At 52.4% G+C, this 13,569-nt stretch overlaps 5 protein-coding genes across 5 annotated transcripts; 4 read left to right on the top strand and 1 right to left on the bottom strand.

Moving 5' to 3' along the window:
- Nucleotides 1-135: 135 nt before the first annotated feature.
- On the bottom strand, nucleotides 136-1,640 carry STEHIDRAFT_117723 (copper transporter). Its single transcript, XM_007298991.1, has 3 exons — nucleotides 775-1,640; nucleotides 498-722; nucleotides 136-428 (listed from the first exon to the last, which is right to left on the bottom strand). Exons 1-3 carry the CDS (start codon nucleotides 993-995, stop codon nucleotides 329-331), a joined length of 546 nt encoding a protein of 181 aa, XP_007299053.1. The 5' UTR covers nucleotides 996-1,640; the 3' UTR covers nucleotides 136-328.
- Nucleotides 1,641-1,950: 310 nt separating this feature from the next.
- Nucleotides 1,951-2,741, top strand: STEHIDRAFT_90022 (endoplasmic reticulum protein; the record flags this gene model as incomplete). The annotated part of the gene is made up of 3 exons (XM_007298284.1): nucleotides 1,951-2,205; nucleotides 2,266-2,501; nucleotides 2,567-2,741. The coding sequence occupies 3 exons, from the start codon at nucleotides 1,951-1,953 to the stop codon at nucleotides 2,628-2,630; spliced, it is 555 nt and encodes a 184-aa protein (XP_007298346.1). The 3' UTR covers nucleotides 2,631-2,741.
- A 372-nt stretch (nucleotides 2,742-3,113) lies between these two features.
- On the top strand, nucleotides 3,114-5,435 carry STEHIDRAFT_152060 (uncharacterized protein; the record flags this gene model as incomplete). Its single annotated transcript, XM_007298990.1, has 4 exons — nucleotides 3,114-3,467; nucleotides 3,547-4,236; nucleotides 4,325-4,427; nucleotides 4,486-5,435. The coding sequence occupies 4 exons, from the start codon at nucleotides 3,114-3,116 to the stop codon at nucleotides 5,433-5,435; spliced, it is 2,097 nt and encodes a 698-aa protein (XP_007299052.1).
- Nucleotides 5,436-6,542: 1,107 nt separating this feature from the next.
- On the top strand, nucleotides 6,543-6,821 carry STEHIDRAFT_46095 (uncharacterized protein; the record flags this gene model as incomplete). The annotated part of the gene is made up of 1 exon (XM_007297899.1): nucleotides 6,543-6,821. The coding sequence occupies one exon, from the start codon at nucleotides 6,543-6,545 to the stop codon at nucleotides 6,819-6,821; it is 279 nt and encodes a 92-aa protein (XP_007297961.1).
- A 2,073-nt stretch (nucleotides 6,822-8,894) lies between these two features.
- STEHIDRAFT_90018 (uncharacterized protein) lies at nucleotides 8,895-13,553 on the top strand (the record flags this gene model as incomplete). The annotated part of the gene is made up of 12 exons (XM_007298283.1): nucleotides 8,895-9,325; nucleotides 9,390-9,463; nucleotides 9,521-9,594; nucleotides 9,657-9,802; nucleotides 9,865-10,148; nucleotides 10,216-10,465; nucleotides 10,540-10,920; nucleotides 11,537-11,730; nucleotides 11,823-11,922; nucleotides 11,976-12,482; nucleotides 12,541-12,980; nucleotides 13,053-13,553. Exons 1-12 carry the CDS (start codon nucleotides 8,974-8,976, stop codon nucleotides 13,551-13,553), a joined length of 3,303 nt encoding a protein of 1,100 aa, XP_007298345.1. The 5' UTR covers nucleotides 8,895-8,973.
- Nucleotides 13,554-13,569: the final 16 nt, after the last annotated feature.

Here is a 13,569-nt window from a genome sequence, read left to right as displayed (position 1 = left end):
TAGTCCCCTTGGATATGAGAATAAAAATGTAGGCAAAGAGGAATTCCTTCCTTCCTCAGGATTCTTTGAAGAAATCTCGCTGTCTGATCGGGAGCAAAGTTGAGGTCAGACCTGGGAAAGCCATGGAGACACTAGCGGGAACGACGGAAACACGGTGACATGTTATGACATGGAGCAACCACTTCGTGAATGTATTCCGAAGGCCAACTCGTACAATATCGTATACACAAGAACTACGGGCGAGCAACCCACGGGGAGCGCTGTGCGGGAAACGTGAAGAGAAAGAAGTCAGGAGATCTCCATGAAACAGTGGCAACCCTGTCCTCTCTCAATGCAAATGCGCGAGTGTGCTGCCATATCGGCCGAAAAGAACCTCTCCGATCCCCAGCCCGACAATGATGGAGATGATATACGCCGCTTGGAAAGTCCTGGTCAAGGCAGATCCCAAATAAGTGGGCATCCTGAGGTAAAATGATGCGGAGGACAAGAGAACTCACATAACGGCCAACATGAGAGCGTAGGTGAGAAAGGCCTGGAGGGCATAGAGAGCACCACGGGTCAGGTCGATAGAGGGAATGAAGGGTGGCATTGTGCGAGTCCTCCTGTCACCATTGCCCTTCGTCGAGACGGGCTCAGCTCTCCCCTCACCACTCTTCACATCCGATGCAGAGCCACTGTCTTGGCTGCGTTTAGCCAACCGGTTTGCATTCGCCTCTAGGAGACTGGCAGACTACGTTAAAGACGGCCTCTGAGTGTGAGATATGCGGTATTCACCTCCTGCGCCAGTTATCTTCCATTGCCCCTCGTATCGCAAAAAGCAACCGGTCTATGAGAGCAATAACGACAAGAACAATTGAGGCGCCTGCAATCGCGCCAGAGGATGTCGGGGCGAGAGACGAAAAGTAGAGAGCATCGCCGCCAGTGAAGTGGAGGTAAGGGACCATCATCATGGTCGAGGTAGAGCTGGAATCGGTGCTGGAGTCTGACATGTCCATGATGGCGCGGTGATGTGGTGGCGGCTAGGTGAGTAAGTGCTCACTGGATCTAGCAAACGACTTGATGTAGAGCGGCAAGAGACGGCGCTGCGAAGCAACTGCAGAAGGATACGTTGACGCAGTCACCGTGGGAACGTATAGGAAATTACCGATACGGGCCATGGACCTGACGGTGGACTTGTCCACGAAGTCCTACCCGTATACCCGTCGTCGTGTGCTGAGACTTGGGCACCTGTGTTGGGGGACTGGACCATGGCAAGATAGTCAAGGTGAAATATATGTAGAGTATCCCGACAGGCTCATAGATCCTACGCACCGTCCTGTGCATTGCAGGTGCCAAAACGTAGACCTGTTCGAGACAGTCAAGGTGGTCAGGATTCGGAGAACTACGCTCGCACTTGCACCACGTATGACTCAGACGCTAGAGGAAGAATCGCCAATGAGGGCATCGAGAGTCTGAATATATGCCCCGACAAGAGTGATGCAGAGCAACGTCGCTGTCGAGGAAAGATTGATGCCAGGGACAAGCTTGTTGAGAACTACGCTCCCACTTGTCCGACAGCATCAAGTAGCCACACAGAGCAGATGTATAGGATACTTGTAGTGAGTGCGGGAAGCGGGTCGAAGAGAGGAGCGGGTTGGTGATGATGGCGGAGAGCAAGGTGGGAGGAAGGGAGGCAATTACGCGGCCAATCGCACTCAAGCCTCGCAGCCTCGCTCGCGTGGCTCTAGCGTGGGTGCTTGATTGGGCGCCACAATGGCGCGATTGCACGTGAGGTATCGCGTCAAGTTTGCGCCACAGCGCTCGCTCGCCATTCTCGCTCTCGACTTCGACTCTCGCTTTCTAATTGCTATCGTTTGCATTTCTCCTTCCAAATTCTTTATCTGCTCGTCGTCAAGTCTATTACCTCTGCAAATACTGCCCCTTGTATAGCCACCACCAAACGTAAAGATGATGCGGACCACATTCGCCCTCTCTCGAGCTGTATCCCTCGCCCCCGCCCGTACAATTTCTCGTACACGATTATCCCGTCCTTTACCCATGCTCAGCTTCTCGATACGATTTAACTCCACACAACAACCTCGTACGGATGAGGAGAAGGCGGCACGACAGGCGGCACTGGCCGCGCGAGACAAGCTGCAAAGTGATTGGAGGATTCCGGTCATTCCCTATGAGGTCGTAAAGCAGAAGTCCCAGCAACCCAGCACGGTATGTCCCTAATTGTTTGTAGAAGAGACTTCCCAGTGAATTATAATTTTGTTACCATAGAACGAATTTTTGATCGACGTTCGGGAACCGGATGAAGTCATCCAGGGTTCTATACCTTCTTCTGTCAACCTTCCCCTATCCGAACTCGCAGCTTCGTTGAAGCTCGGCTCCTTCAAGTTCGAGCAGAAATATGGATTCAAGAAGCCCACGGAGGATCAAGAAATTATATTTTACTGCCGTAGCGGTAAACGGAGTGCCACCGCGAGCGATGTCGCGAAGCGGAACGGGTACAAAAAGTGTGTAACGTCTTTGGTAGTGTAAATTGCTACACTGAGCTAATATTAATGTTGCTTGCGAACAGCATCAACAACTATGAAGGATCGTGGCTTGACTGGGTCAAGCGAGAGGGAACGCCGTCGGCTTGAGACACTCACTGGCCATGTATTGGAGGGGAGGTCTTCGCGCTGTAATGCATTTTCGTCGGGATAGGTTGTATACTCGTGGCTGCTCTTCCGCAAAGCTGAGACGGATATCACAAGCCCATATTATGACCTTCCAGACCACTAGCTCGTCTTCATGCTGCAAACATGCTGGAACAAAGAGAGGCTGTCTTTAGCAAATGTGGCACGTATCGATGTGACCGCCTGCTTGAATATGTGGCGTTCCCAGGTTCTTTCTACAAAAGTTGATGGGCGCTTGACTTCGGCTCAATCATTGATTGATGGGTCCAGTATCGCCCCCCGAAGGTCAACTCTTTCTCCATGCCTTGGACATCCTCAGGCTTCCAATCCAGATTTATTAGACCACTAGATTGCGCGTGCTGTGCGAAGCATGGGTAGATTCTTTCTCATCTTCGGTCTACAAAGCATTGGCCATTCCGAATTTCGCTTGTAGATACCTCATTAGGGATGCCAGCGAACGTTACGGTTCCAACCGAGGAGGACAAGTATCGTGCAGTATCCCACCTTCTGTCGTCCTCTGGACACGATGATCCAGAGTATGCCCAGAAATGCATCAGGCTTGCCGACCTATTGTCAAGTTGCTATCACACCTCAGGTTATCTCGATATCGTTGACGACCTCACGTCTGCCATTTCATTACGCCGTCGAGCCCTCGAGCACGTCATGATCAGTGTTGTCGCTACGGCGCCGTCATCGACCCTTCTAAACATCAAGCTTTCCCTAGCCCGAGATTTAGTCTCATACTATCGAGAAATGCGCTCCTCCGTCGAATTCAATGAAGCCATAGAGCTTCTCAAGGAGGTAAGCTGAGCCCGTCTGCATCTTTGTCGTGACCGCAATATCGTTACTTTTGGGAGGGAACTGATTGAACTATACATAGGTCAAACGATCAGAGACCGTCCCTCCCGTGGACGCTCTCACTACCCTGGCGGATGCTCTTATTGAACAGGCTTCGTTCTTACTCTCGAATATCGCAGGATTAGATGAAGCTCTTAGTTTGCTTCGAGAGGCTCAGGCCTTCGCAGGCCAGACGGATGCCCAGGTTTCTCGCATCTTCAGCCTGCTCGGTATGGGCCTGCGAATGCGATTCTTCGTCACTTCCGATATCTCTGACCTCGACGCCTCCATTCAAAACTTCCGCTCCGCTATCACAGCGTGTGGATCCTCTTCTACCCCTACCCGCGACGTATCTCGCTACCGCCTGGATCTCGCTGACGGCCTCGACATACGATATTCCCGAAACCATGACGATATTCAAAGCCTTTCAGAGGCAATATGGATCTACCGCACCACCATCCTCGCCCTTCAATCAACGCCAGGGTACCTGCCGAAATATATGTACAAACTCGCCGGAATGTTGTCCGCGCTCAGCATTCACAACCCGGATGACGAGTCAGCGTTTGAGGACGCATTGGAGGCCTTCAAGTCGGTCGCTCTACTTCCCCAAGGCTCCATTTTCTGGCGTCATCAGGCTGCATGTACCTGGGTGCGCTTCGCAGAAGAGCGGAAGCATACGTCGACGCTGGACGCGTACCGTCGCCTCGTACAGCTTCTCGTGGATGTTCCTCTTGTAAGAACCGAGCTGATACAGCCCATATTTCTATTGTCTATCGACGTAGAAATGGTAGCGGACGCCGTCGTTTGTGCTATTCGCTCAGGAGAGCTGCATCTGGCGAGTTCTTGGAGCACGTACGTGGGACGCTCATGTGGAGCTCGAGCACCACGACCCGTCCGCGAAGTATAAAGGAATCGGCGGGTTTAGTAGGCCCTCCGAAGGATATTCCTTCGAATATGGAATTTGCGCTCCTACACGGTCCAGTGGTGGTGTTGAATGCGGCTGAGCACTCTTGCGATGCGTTGGTCGTTTTCCCTTCCAATACGATCACCCATGTCCCTCTCCCTCGGGTATCGTTAGATGAGCTCCGGAAGCTGCACGAGAACCGTGGTTCCAGCTTGAACATGCTGAAACGCGCATCCAAAAAGATGTCAGCACACGGTGCTTCCGATGCATTAGGTGCTTTATGGGATACCATCGTCCATCCCATACTATCCGTACTCGGCGTTCTGACCTCAGGAGATGATATCACAGCTGATGACACACCGCACACGAAGCAGCGAGTCTGGTGGTGTCCTACCGGTCCATTCATAGGACTGCCTCTGCACGCAGCGCAGCCACAGAAAGGGCCAGGTTGTCTGGACTTCGTCATATCGTCCTACACGCCTACGATCACCTCCCTCTTGGACGCTACTCGAGCCCCAGCATCTACAGGTCCTGCCAACCTATTCGCCATCGCCCAGCCAAACACACCTGGTATGAACCCCTTACCCTACGTCCGCCACGAGATGGCCCGTATTCAGTCTATCCTTCCACCCGAACAATGTGTAATCCTAGAGGGCGCATCAGCTACCGTCGATTCCGTCCGGTCATACTTCGAAAGAAACTGCCCTCAGTGGATTCATTTCGCATGTCACGCGTCGCAGAGCCCCAAGATGACTTACACCAGTGCTTTTCATCTCTACGATGGTCCACTGGACCTGAACGAGCTCATGAGGATATTGCGTCAGCGTGCCGACCCAATGTCACAATTGGACTCAAACCCGTCTCAATCTCCTGCGACTGATCAAGGATCAGCGAGTAGCCATCCGGAAGAATCCAGACCTCGAGCTTTATTTCGGGAAGAATTCGCATGCTTGTTGGCCTGTCATACCGCTGCAACACAATCGAGCACTTCTGGAGCCGATGAAGCCCTTACAGCCGTTTGCATATGAGATCGGAGTGACGCGCGGAGAAAAAAATGGCGTGCCTTAAACCAAACATCGCCACAAACGGCAGCTCTTTTCGGCACGCGTCGGCAGTGGCACCGTCGTAGACCGTCGTCACTCGTGCAAAGCTTTGTGCTGTCTGTCGGCTTCGAAAGTCTCGACAGCCTCTACGCTCAAGTTTTCAGTTTATTAGCAAAGGTCTCGCCATAATACAATGCATTTTACTCTCAGCTATATAACACTGCACCAACAACAAAGGACATCCAACAGAACCATAAAAAAGTGTGTACTTTCAGAGAATGTATACTCACATACAGAGACAGACCAGTAGTACCAGGCATGTACGGGAGCATGACGCGCCGTGAAGAGAGCTCAAATGTGGTACATGTGAACGAAAGGGATAGAGTGATGGTTGGAATCATGCCCACAGGTGTTCATGCTAGGCAGGAGGGGACGGCGTCTGGGCGAATACAGCAGTAGGCACCACAAGTGCTCGGCAGCCGTCGGCGATTGCCAACTGCGTAGATACAAATTCTCCCCCGCGAACGTGTATGGAAACAGTGGAAAGCAAGGAAAAAATATAAAAACATAACTCACCAAAGGGGCTAATTCAGCCATCCGACAATCGTACGGCCACTCCAACCTCTGACATTCTTTTCACCCATCACTGTGTCCTACGGTTACAGCTGCGCCTACACTGACTGAAGACTGCTGAAATTTTGGTGTCACTTGAAGACGTGCGAGTTCGATGTCGAGGAACCCGCAACCCGTACAGCTTAGCAGAGCGTAGCCATGGTTAGCCTGAATCGAACAATGGCCACTGAGCCGGTATGACGACAAGAGTTAAGTATGTAAATTCCTTGTGATGGGCCGGTGTAGCCAATGTCGACAGGTGTATTGTGGGCGAGAATGAAGCAAGTACCAAGTCTCTACGAGCAACCCTGTAGAGCACTGGAGGTGAATGGCAGGACGAAGCAGATGCGCCCAGAGCACGCCACACAAAGCCTGCCGAAGTCGCGCCGAGAAAGACTGCCGTTTATGGTTTTGTTTGGTCGAGGCGCGCCATTTTTTTCTCCGCGCGTCACTCCGATCTCATATGCAAACGGCTGTAACATGGCACTCGGTCTGCACGTCGCTGGATTTCGGAGCGTTCTTGGAGCGATGTGGTCGATTGCGGATAAAGACGCGCCAGAGGTGGCCGGGACAGTGTATGAAGTAGTTTTTGGGACAAGTGTGGAGGCGGAAAAAGGTGATGAAGGAAATCGTGATTCAAAGGGCGCGAGACCGAGGATAGAGAAAGTTGCAGAGGCGGTGAATCTTGCGACGAGGAAGCTCAGAGATGGAGGGGCGGAGCCATCGAGGTGGGCACCGTTCATGCATGTGGGTGTATGATCGATTGTCAGGCTGGGTATTGTACATGGACAGAACAGTGTAGTAGCGACAAAGTAGCGATACTTGGAGGCAATGTATGAAGCTGGTGAACGATGCGTTGACCCGGGAAACACGTGAAGGACAGAACAGGCGGACTAGAGCTCAAAGGGAGAACTTGCGGGACCCAAGAGAGCCTGAGCGTTGATTGTCCATGCAGGTACGTTATACACACCGAAGACTCGCCATGAACCAACGAGCACTCAATCACACAAGAACTTGTAGCACAATGACTGTGACAAGGGAATACATTTATTTACCGAGGCAACAATACATACAACAACCACGACAGAACATACATAGCATCCCCCCTACCACATCCCACAATTCACACAACACGAAACCGAACAATTCCTCACGAAGAGGAAAAAAGAAGATAAAAAGAAAAGAAAAAACTCTCCACGAAAGAGAGGGGGGTTCCAAAAATTTTGCGGGTACGAACGAGGAATCGTGTCGAGGACAGCAACTCGACCCATTCGCCATCTGGCCAAAGAGCAACGATCGTGGATCATCACCCTCAGACCAGAAGCCGCGCAAGCCTAGAGGACCGTGGGTCGACTCCAGACCTGCAAAACGGAGACACCGCCGGAACGAACTCAGTCGTCGTCGCAGATCGCCATCGCGAACGACGATGAGCCCGAACCAGGGATGCCGAAAGAAGAAAGAGGTATGGGCGGATCAATTTCTGCCTGATGTCTGGTATGACTATGCGATATGTTATATATGCAGTTTGTGCGTGCGTGCGTTGTGCAGGGGCAGCATGGACACGGGGTGCGTGGCTCTGTGTAGAGACTTTCCCCCGGAGGGGTTCCCTGGGAGGGAGTGCGACGGGGCGCGTTCGTAGCAGATAGCGTGTGTGCGTATGCGTGCTCGAGGTCCTGGTGTGGGACGTGGCGTGTGCCAATGAAACGTGGGTTTCTGTGCCAATAAATCTTCAGTATGGGGTCAACGTCTGGACTATCGTTTCTAGTTTCATTCTGACCGGCAAGAGTTCCATGGCATGCCGAAGCACGCAAGGTATCACCGATAAGCTACCAACCGCAGGGCGGTGGTCACCCTCGTATGAAAACCCAATGGAATCAGCCAGACAGAACTTCGCTTCTGTGTAGAATCCATGTCGTATGAGAGAACTCCACGGCATGCCGAAGCACGCAGGACTTCACCGATAAACAGTCATCGCAGAGCGAGACCATCCTCGTGTGAAGGACCTTTAGTAGAGCCTCCCGACACAAACACACCGAGTATGTTTCGATATAGCGAAGTCGTCCGATATCTGTGTGCGACGGATCGTGACAGGTTATCATGTACGCATGTGGGGCACGGTAGGCTGGCATATGTGGCGTAGATTGTCGACGATCGTCATATCGGTACGATGAATACGAATAGAAGAGGGAGTCCAGGTGACAAGAAAGTATGCAGGCACGCCAAAAAAAGAAAGAGCAAGCGCAGAGGGAGGTGGGCGCCGATGTGAAGTCCAGAGCTGATCGTCAAAGGTATCCGTTCGAAGTGTGAAAAGACGCATTTGCCTAGTCGGGTGCTGGCCCTCGCCGCGCCGTACGGCACGAAGAGTATCAGACAGCGAAGCCTGAGCTCCGCCTCCTCACTCGACTCGAGACCGCGTGCCCGAGGTGATCCTGTACCGCGGTACGTATTTTTCGTGAAAAAAGCCTCATAACAATGTGAACGATAACATGGCGGCAGAGAGGCTGGCACATTGAAATAAGTATAAGGAAATGAGTAGGCACTGAGCCTCGGGAGGGACGCACCTGGCAAAGGGTCGTAGATCGCAACGACTACAGAGACCAGGAGGAAGAGGTGGTGGGCGTCCGCATGCTCGTCGGCTCGGTTTTTGATGGCCTGGGAGGCACTTTAGGGCAGGCTCGTCTTTTTCAGCTCCGAAATACCGGATCAGCCGAAGTTTGGCTCAGGAATTACGTAACCTGTTCCCCGGTCCCAACCCCGGCGCCACAAACGCAAGTCGGTGCAAACAACTTGTCGAGCATTGACTTTGCTATTGATTCCTTCTGCTGCTGGCCACTTACTTGTGGCTTTGTCTCGCTTGACGTTTGACCTCTCGCATTGAGCTTCGTAAATTAGTCTTTCCCAGCCCCTTATCATGTCTTCGACGGCGCGCAGACAGGCGCCTCGACCCGCCAGGCCCGCAGCTCGGTATTGGAAGGGCAAAGCTCCCAAAGGTGCCGCTGAACTCCCATCATCCGAGGAAGAAGATGAGGATGAAGTTCAGGAGGTTGGGGAAGAGGGAGATGTACCATTAGGTGGCGAGCAGCTCATCAGCGGAATGGGAGACGGAGAGGGCGAGGACGACGAGGACGACGAAGGTGTGTCACGGACAAAAGGAAAGAAGGTAGGAAAGATGAGCGTAGCTCTGCGAGACGTGAATATCTCGAAGGAGGGTAAGGTAATAGTTGGGGGGAAAGACGAGGTAGGGAGAACTGCGCTAGAGGTCGGTATGTGCGGTCTTCGTTGTGCGGCGACTTTGAGTTGCTGATGGTTCGATTCTATTCCCTTCAGAGTCATCGGAGGAAGAGAGTGAGGATGAAGCAAAACCTCGGATAGCAGGTCAAGCTGAGGGCTCGGAAGAGGACGTAGGTCGCTCACTTGTCTATTGTCCACCCGAATGCGATCTCATATCTGCAACCTAGTCGAGTGAATACGAAACTGAATCAGAGGAGGAGGAGAAGCCCAAACTTCAATTTAGACCTGTCTTTGTCCCGAAGTACAATACATTGGTTTGTTCAGTTATTTTCTCATACTAACTATATCTCTCGGTTGACTCAGGCGTGGTCGGGCTACTGTCGCGGAGAAGGAGGCCATAGTGCTGAGCACCGAAGAAGCGCAAAGAAAGAAGGAAGAGGAGGCAGAGGAGCGGAAGAAGCAGAGTCACGACATGGTTGCTGACAGTATTCGTCGCGAACTGGCCGAAAGTACGTATTCTCATTCCTCGTCCTTTTCAATCTTCGTACTGATTAGCATAAATCCCGCTCAGAGGAGAAGGAAGAAGAGGCCCCTGACGTCGATGATACGGATGGTCTTGATCCCGCGGCAGAGTTTGAGGCATGGCGTCTCCGTGAACTTGCCCGAATCAAACGCGATAAAGAAGCTGAGGTCGCGAGAGAACAGGAACGGGAAGAGATTGAGAGGCGACGTGCGCTACCCGAGGAACAACGAATGAAGGAAGATCTGGAGCGCGCTCAGAAACTCAGAGACGAGAAACCTAAGGGCAGTCAAGTATTCTTACAGAAATACTGGCACAAAGGTGCTTTCCATCAGGTTTGTTCGGCTCTTTAGTCTTGGCACATCTAGCTCTACTCGGATCCTGATCCTGGACTATCTTTAGGATGCGGACATTCTCAAACGACACGACTTTACGGAGAAGACAGAGTCAACAGTCGACGTGTCTGCTTTGCCTCAGGTCATGCAAGTGAAAAACTTTGGTAAACGTGGACGAACGAAATACACACATTTGCTGGACCAAGACACCACGGCTGGCAACGGCGGTTTCGGCGCTGCAGGTTCCGTTAAGAGCGGTGGAAAATCGACAGATGGCGGAGGATGTTTCCTCTGTGGCGGCCCTCATCTCAAGAAAGGTGTATGATTTCACCATAGCGACCAATTCTGAGCCCAATGTATCCGTATTAACTCGACTTCTATCATTTTGTAGATTGTCCACAAAATACTGGACCTCCCGGAAGACCTGGTACAGGAGCAAATGCAGCCGGAGACAAGGGTTCGTGGCGTGATCGAGACGATGGATACGCTCCTCGGAATCGGGAACGAGACGGAGATGGAGGGCGAGGTCGCGACTCGGGCTATGGGGGACGAGGAGAGTCATATAACGACCGTGATCGCCATAGAGGATCCGACAGGGATGGCCGACATGGGAGGGATGATAGTGGAGGGCGAGGGTACGGGCGAGGAGGTAGAGATGACCGTGACCGGTCGCCTAGGGGTGAGAGGCGGAGAGGAGACGACGATGGTCGATGGAAGGAGAGGAGGAGATCACGGTCGAGGGAAGGTGATTATCGACGAGAGGAGAAGAGACGTCGGGTGGACTGAACCAGCGTCAGAGCTACCGCGTGTTGTAACTCAGTTCAACTCTTCGTTAGTGACTGGCGGAGGTGGTGCTTCAGCACATATTTTTTGCTACAATCCTTTCCAACGGCTGCGAACGGCTGCCTCAATGCTCTTCGTGCATCTATGAGGTACCAATTCTCGACTATTCAATCTCTTTCCTTTGTAGTTCGAATACTGTGGAGGATCGTTTTTCCGCTCAATTCAACCGCAGTGAATCCGTCTGCTCGGGCACAGCGAGGACCCTGAGCGCCGCTGAGTTTTGCGAAATCGTGTTGACAAATCAGCCGGCGTCTGCATTGAACTCGTATCTCGCTGCAACTTCGGGCATCGTTGTTGTCCGACACCCACACTGGACATTGGGCGAGCCTGAGACACCGTCGGCCAAGCCAGGGCATCATGCATCATGGCCTCGGTCTCTGCGGCTTCCTTCTTCGCAACATGGCTCACACCACTTTTGACTTTCGCTCGCGCCCCACGTATTTATCCCACGCTAGCCATTAGCATCTCCCCATTTTTTCCTAGTCTTGCTCGCTACTACTTGGATTCGACATCGTTGAATTGCGGACAGTGATTCACTCATCCAGGCGAACCACCTTTTTTGAACTCACCCGAACGCCGTATTACCGTATTTCCCATGTCGCAAGACAGACGTACTGTCAAGGTTGCCATCATAGGCAGCGGCCTAGCTGGTCTCAGTGCTGGGTACTTTTTGTCGACTTCGAAGGACCGGCGACTGGAAGGAAGCAACGTAGACGTCGAGGTCCATTTGTTTGAGAAGGTGCGTCTCGAACAAGCTTTTCGAAGCGAGACTCCTTCAATTAACGACACACATCTTGTTCCCATGCACACTTTACTTTGCCCTATTCAAAGGCGTCAGCGCTCGGAATGGACTCACATTCCGAAACGTTTACTCTTCCGAAGTCTTCCTCGTCGTGGCGAGTCGATGTTCCGATGCGTTCATTCCAGGGTGGTACGCGCCTGTAATCCACCCTCCGTCTTGCTCTCTTTGTTCATGGATCTCAGGATATTACCCACAGCTTATCGCCCTTTACAAACACCTCGGAGTCCTATTTCGTGCAACCGACTTCTCCTATTCATTCTCCTATATCAACACCGTCCATTCGAAGCCGAAACTTAGGCCCAGTATTATCTATGGTGGTGCCTCCGGTCGTGGCGGAATCAGCATACCTACATCTCTGCACACCTACGAACACTCACCGTACGGCCCAGCAAGAGCAATCGGTTACCTCACCTGCATATTTGCCTTCACTTTAACGATGGCCGTCCTACTATGGAACTTCCTCCGTCTACAATTCTTGTCAGTACCATGGTTCCGTCACAGGGATATCTCAGACTTGAGCTGGTCAGCCTGGGCAGAACGGACGACTCCCAATAGCTGGGCGTCCAGGAAATTAGGAATGGACGAGCGATGGCGGATATTTATTCGCGATATATGTTTACCGCTATTTTCTGCGGTCTGTACGTCCTCCCAAGAGGACGTTCTGAATCACCCAGCGGAAGAGTTTCTTGGTACGCCTACTACCTCTACATGATAGAAAACATCTTTCTCATTCACCGAGTCACGTAGACTTTATTTGGCTGACCTTCGGAACACACCACTACGTCGTTTCGAATGGCGTTCGCGACGTCGTGGCCCGCCTTAGCGCACCTATCCCGTCCTCACAGATCCATCTCGGCGAACCAACCGTTGCTCTCCTTCCACACCCCACAGATCCAGGCCTCGCATCCGTTGTGACCTCGAATGCACACCAGCTCACCGTTCACGAAGGTTTTTCTCACGTCATCTTCGCCACACAGGCAAACCATGCGGCCCCCATAGTATCTATCTACGCCGATGCCCTTAGTGACAAGAAAGGAGAGGCAGGCCCAGCGCTCAGAGCAAAAGAGCTGACCGACTGTCTGAAGAAGTTCGAGTATAGGCATACGATTGTAGTGAACCATACAGACGGGTCAGAGAGCATGCTGCCTTCCGACCCACGGGATCGAAGAGACTTAAACCTCGTCACCGTGACCGACCCATCATCCCCAAACATGGATTCCAAATCCCATAAGGATACCGACCACTACTCAGAAAAGGAGACAATCACAGCAACAGACTTAGACTTGAAAAGGTCGAACGTCGTCCCGTCTACATATACTCAAACTACACACATGCTACCGCGGCCGCCACACATACCACCAGGCCCGTTGTCGATCTATCAGACGACTAATCCTATATATCCACCGGAACCTGGGAGCGTACTCTCCGTCGCGCGGTTGGAACGAGCGCTCTTGACGCCGGAATCGAAAGAAGCTGTCCGAATGCTCTCTGTGCCGCCATCACCATTGTCAGTGGTACAGTCGGCCCGTCGGTGGGCATTCGGAGAAACGAAGCGGACAGCGAGGTTAGGATCGTTGCAAGGAGCGGCGAGAAGGGATGCAGTGGAAGAGGGCAGAACGGCGGTTGGCATTTGGGTGGTAGGAGCGTATGCATATCAGGGTATTCCGTTGTTAGAAGGGTGTGTGGCGGGGGCGAGGGACGTTGTTGAGCAGGGCGTGTTGGAGTGCGAAGGTGTTCGGATATCTAGGGGCTGGTATTGATCACGTTGTAATTTAT

This window comes from Stereum hirsutum (assembly GCF_000264905.1).
Source record: "Stereum hirsutum FP-91666 SS1 unplaced genomic scaffold STEHIscaffold_1, whole genome shotgun sequence".
In the NCBI taxonomy this organism is placed as follows: Eukaryota; Fungi; Basidiomycota; class Agaricomycetes; order Russulales; family Stereaceae; genus Stereum; species Stereum hirsutum.
This window is presented reverse-complemented; position numbering and strand designations above follow the sequence as displayed.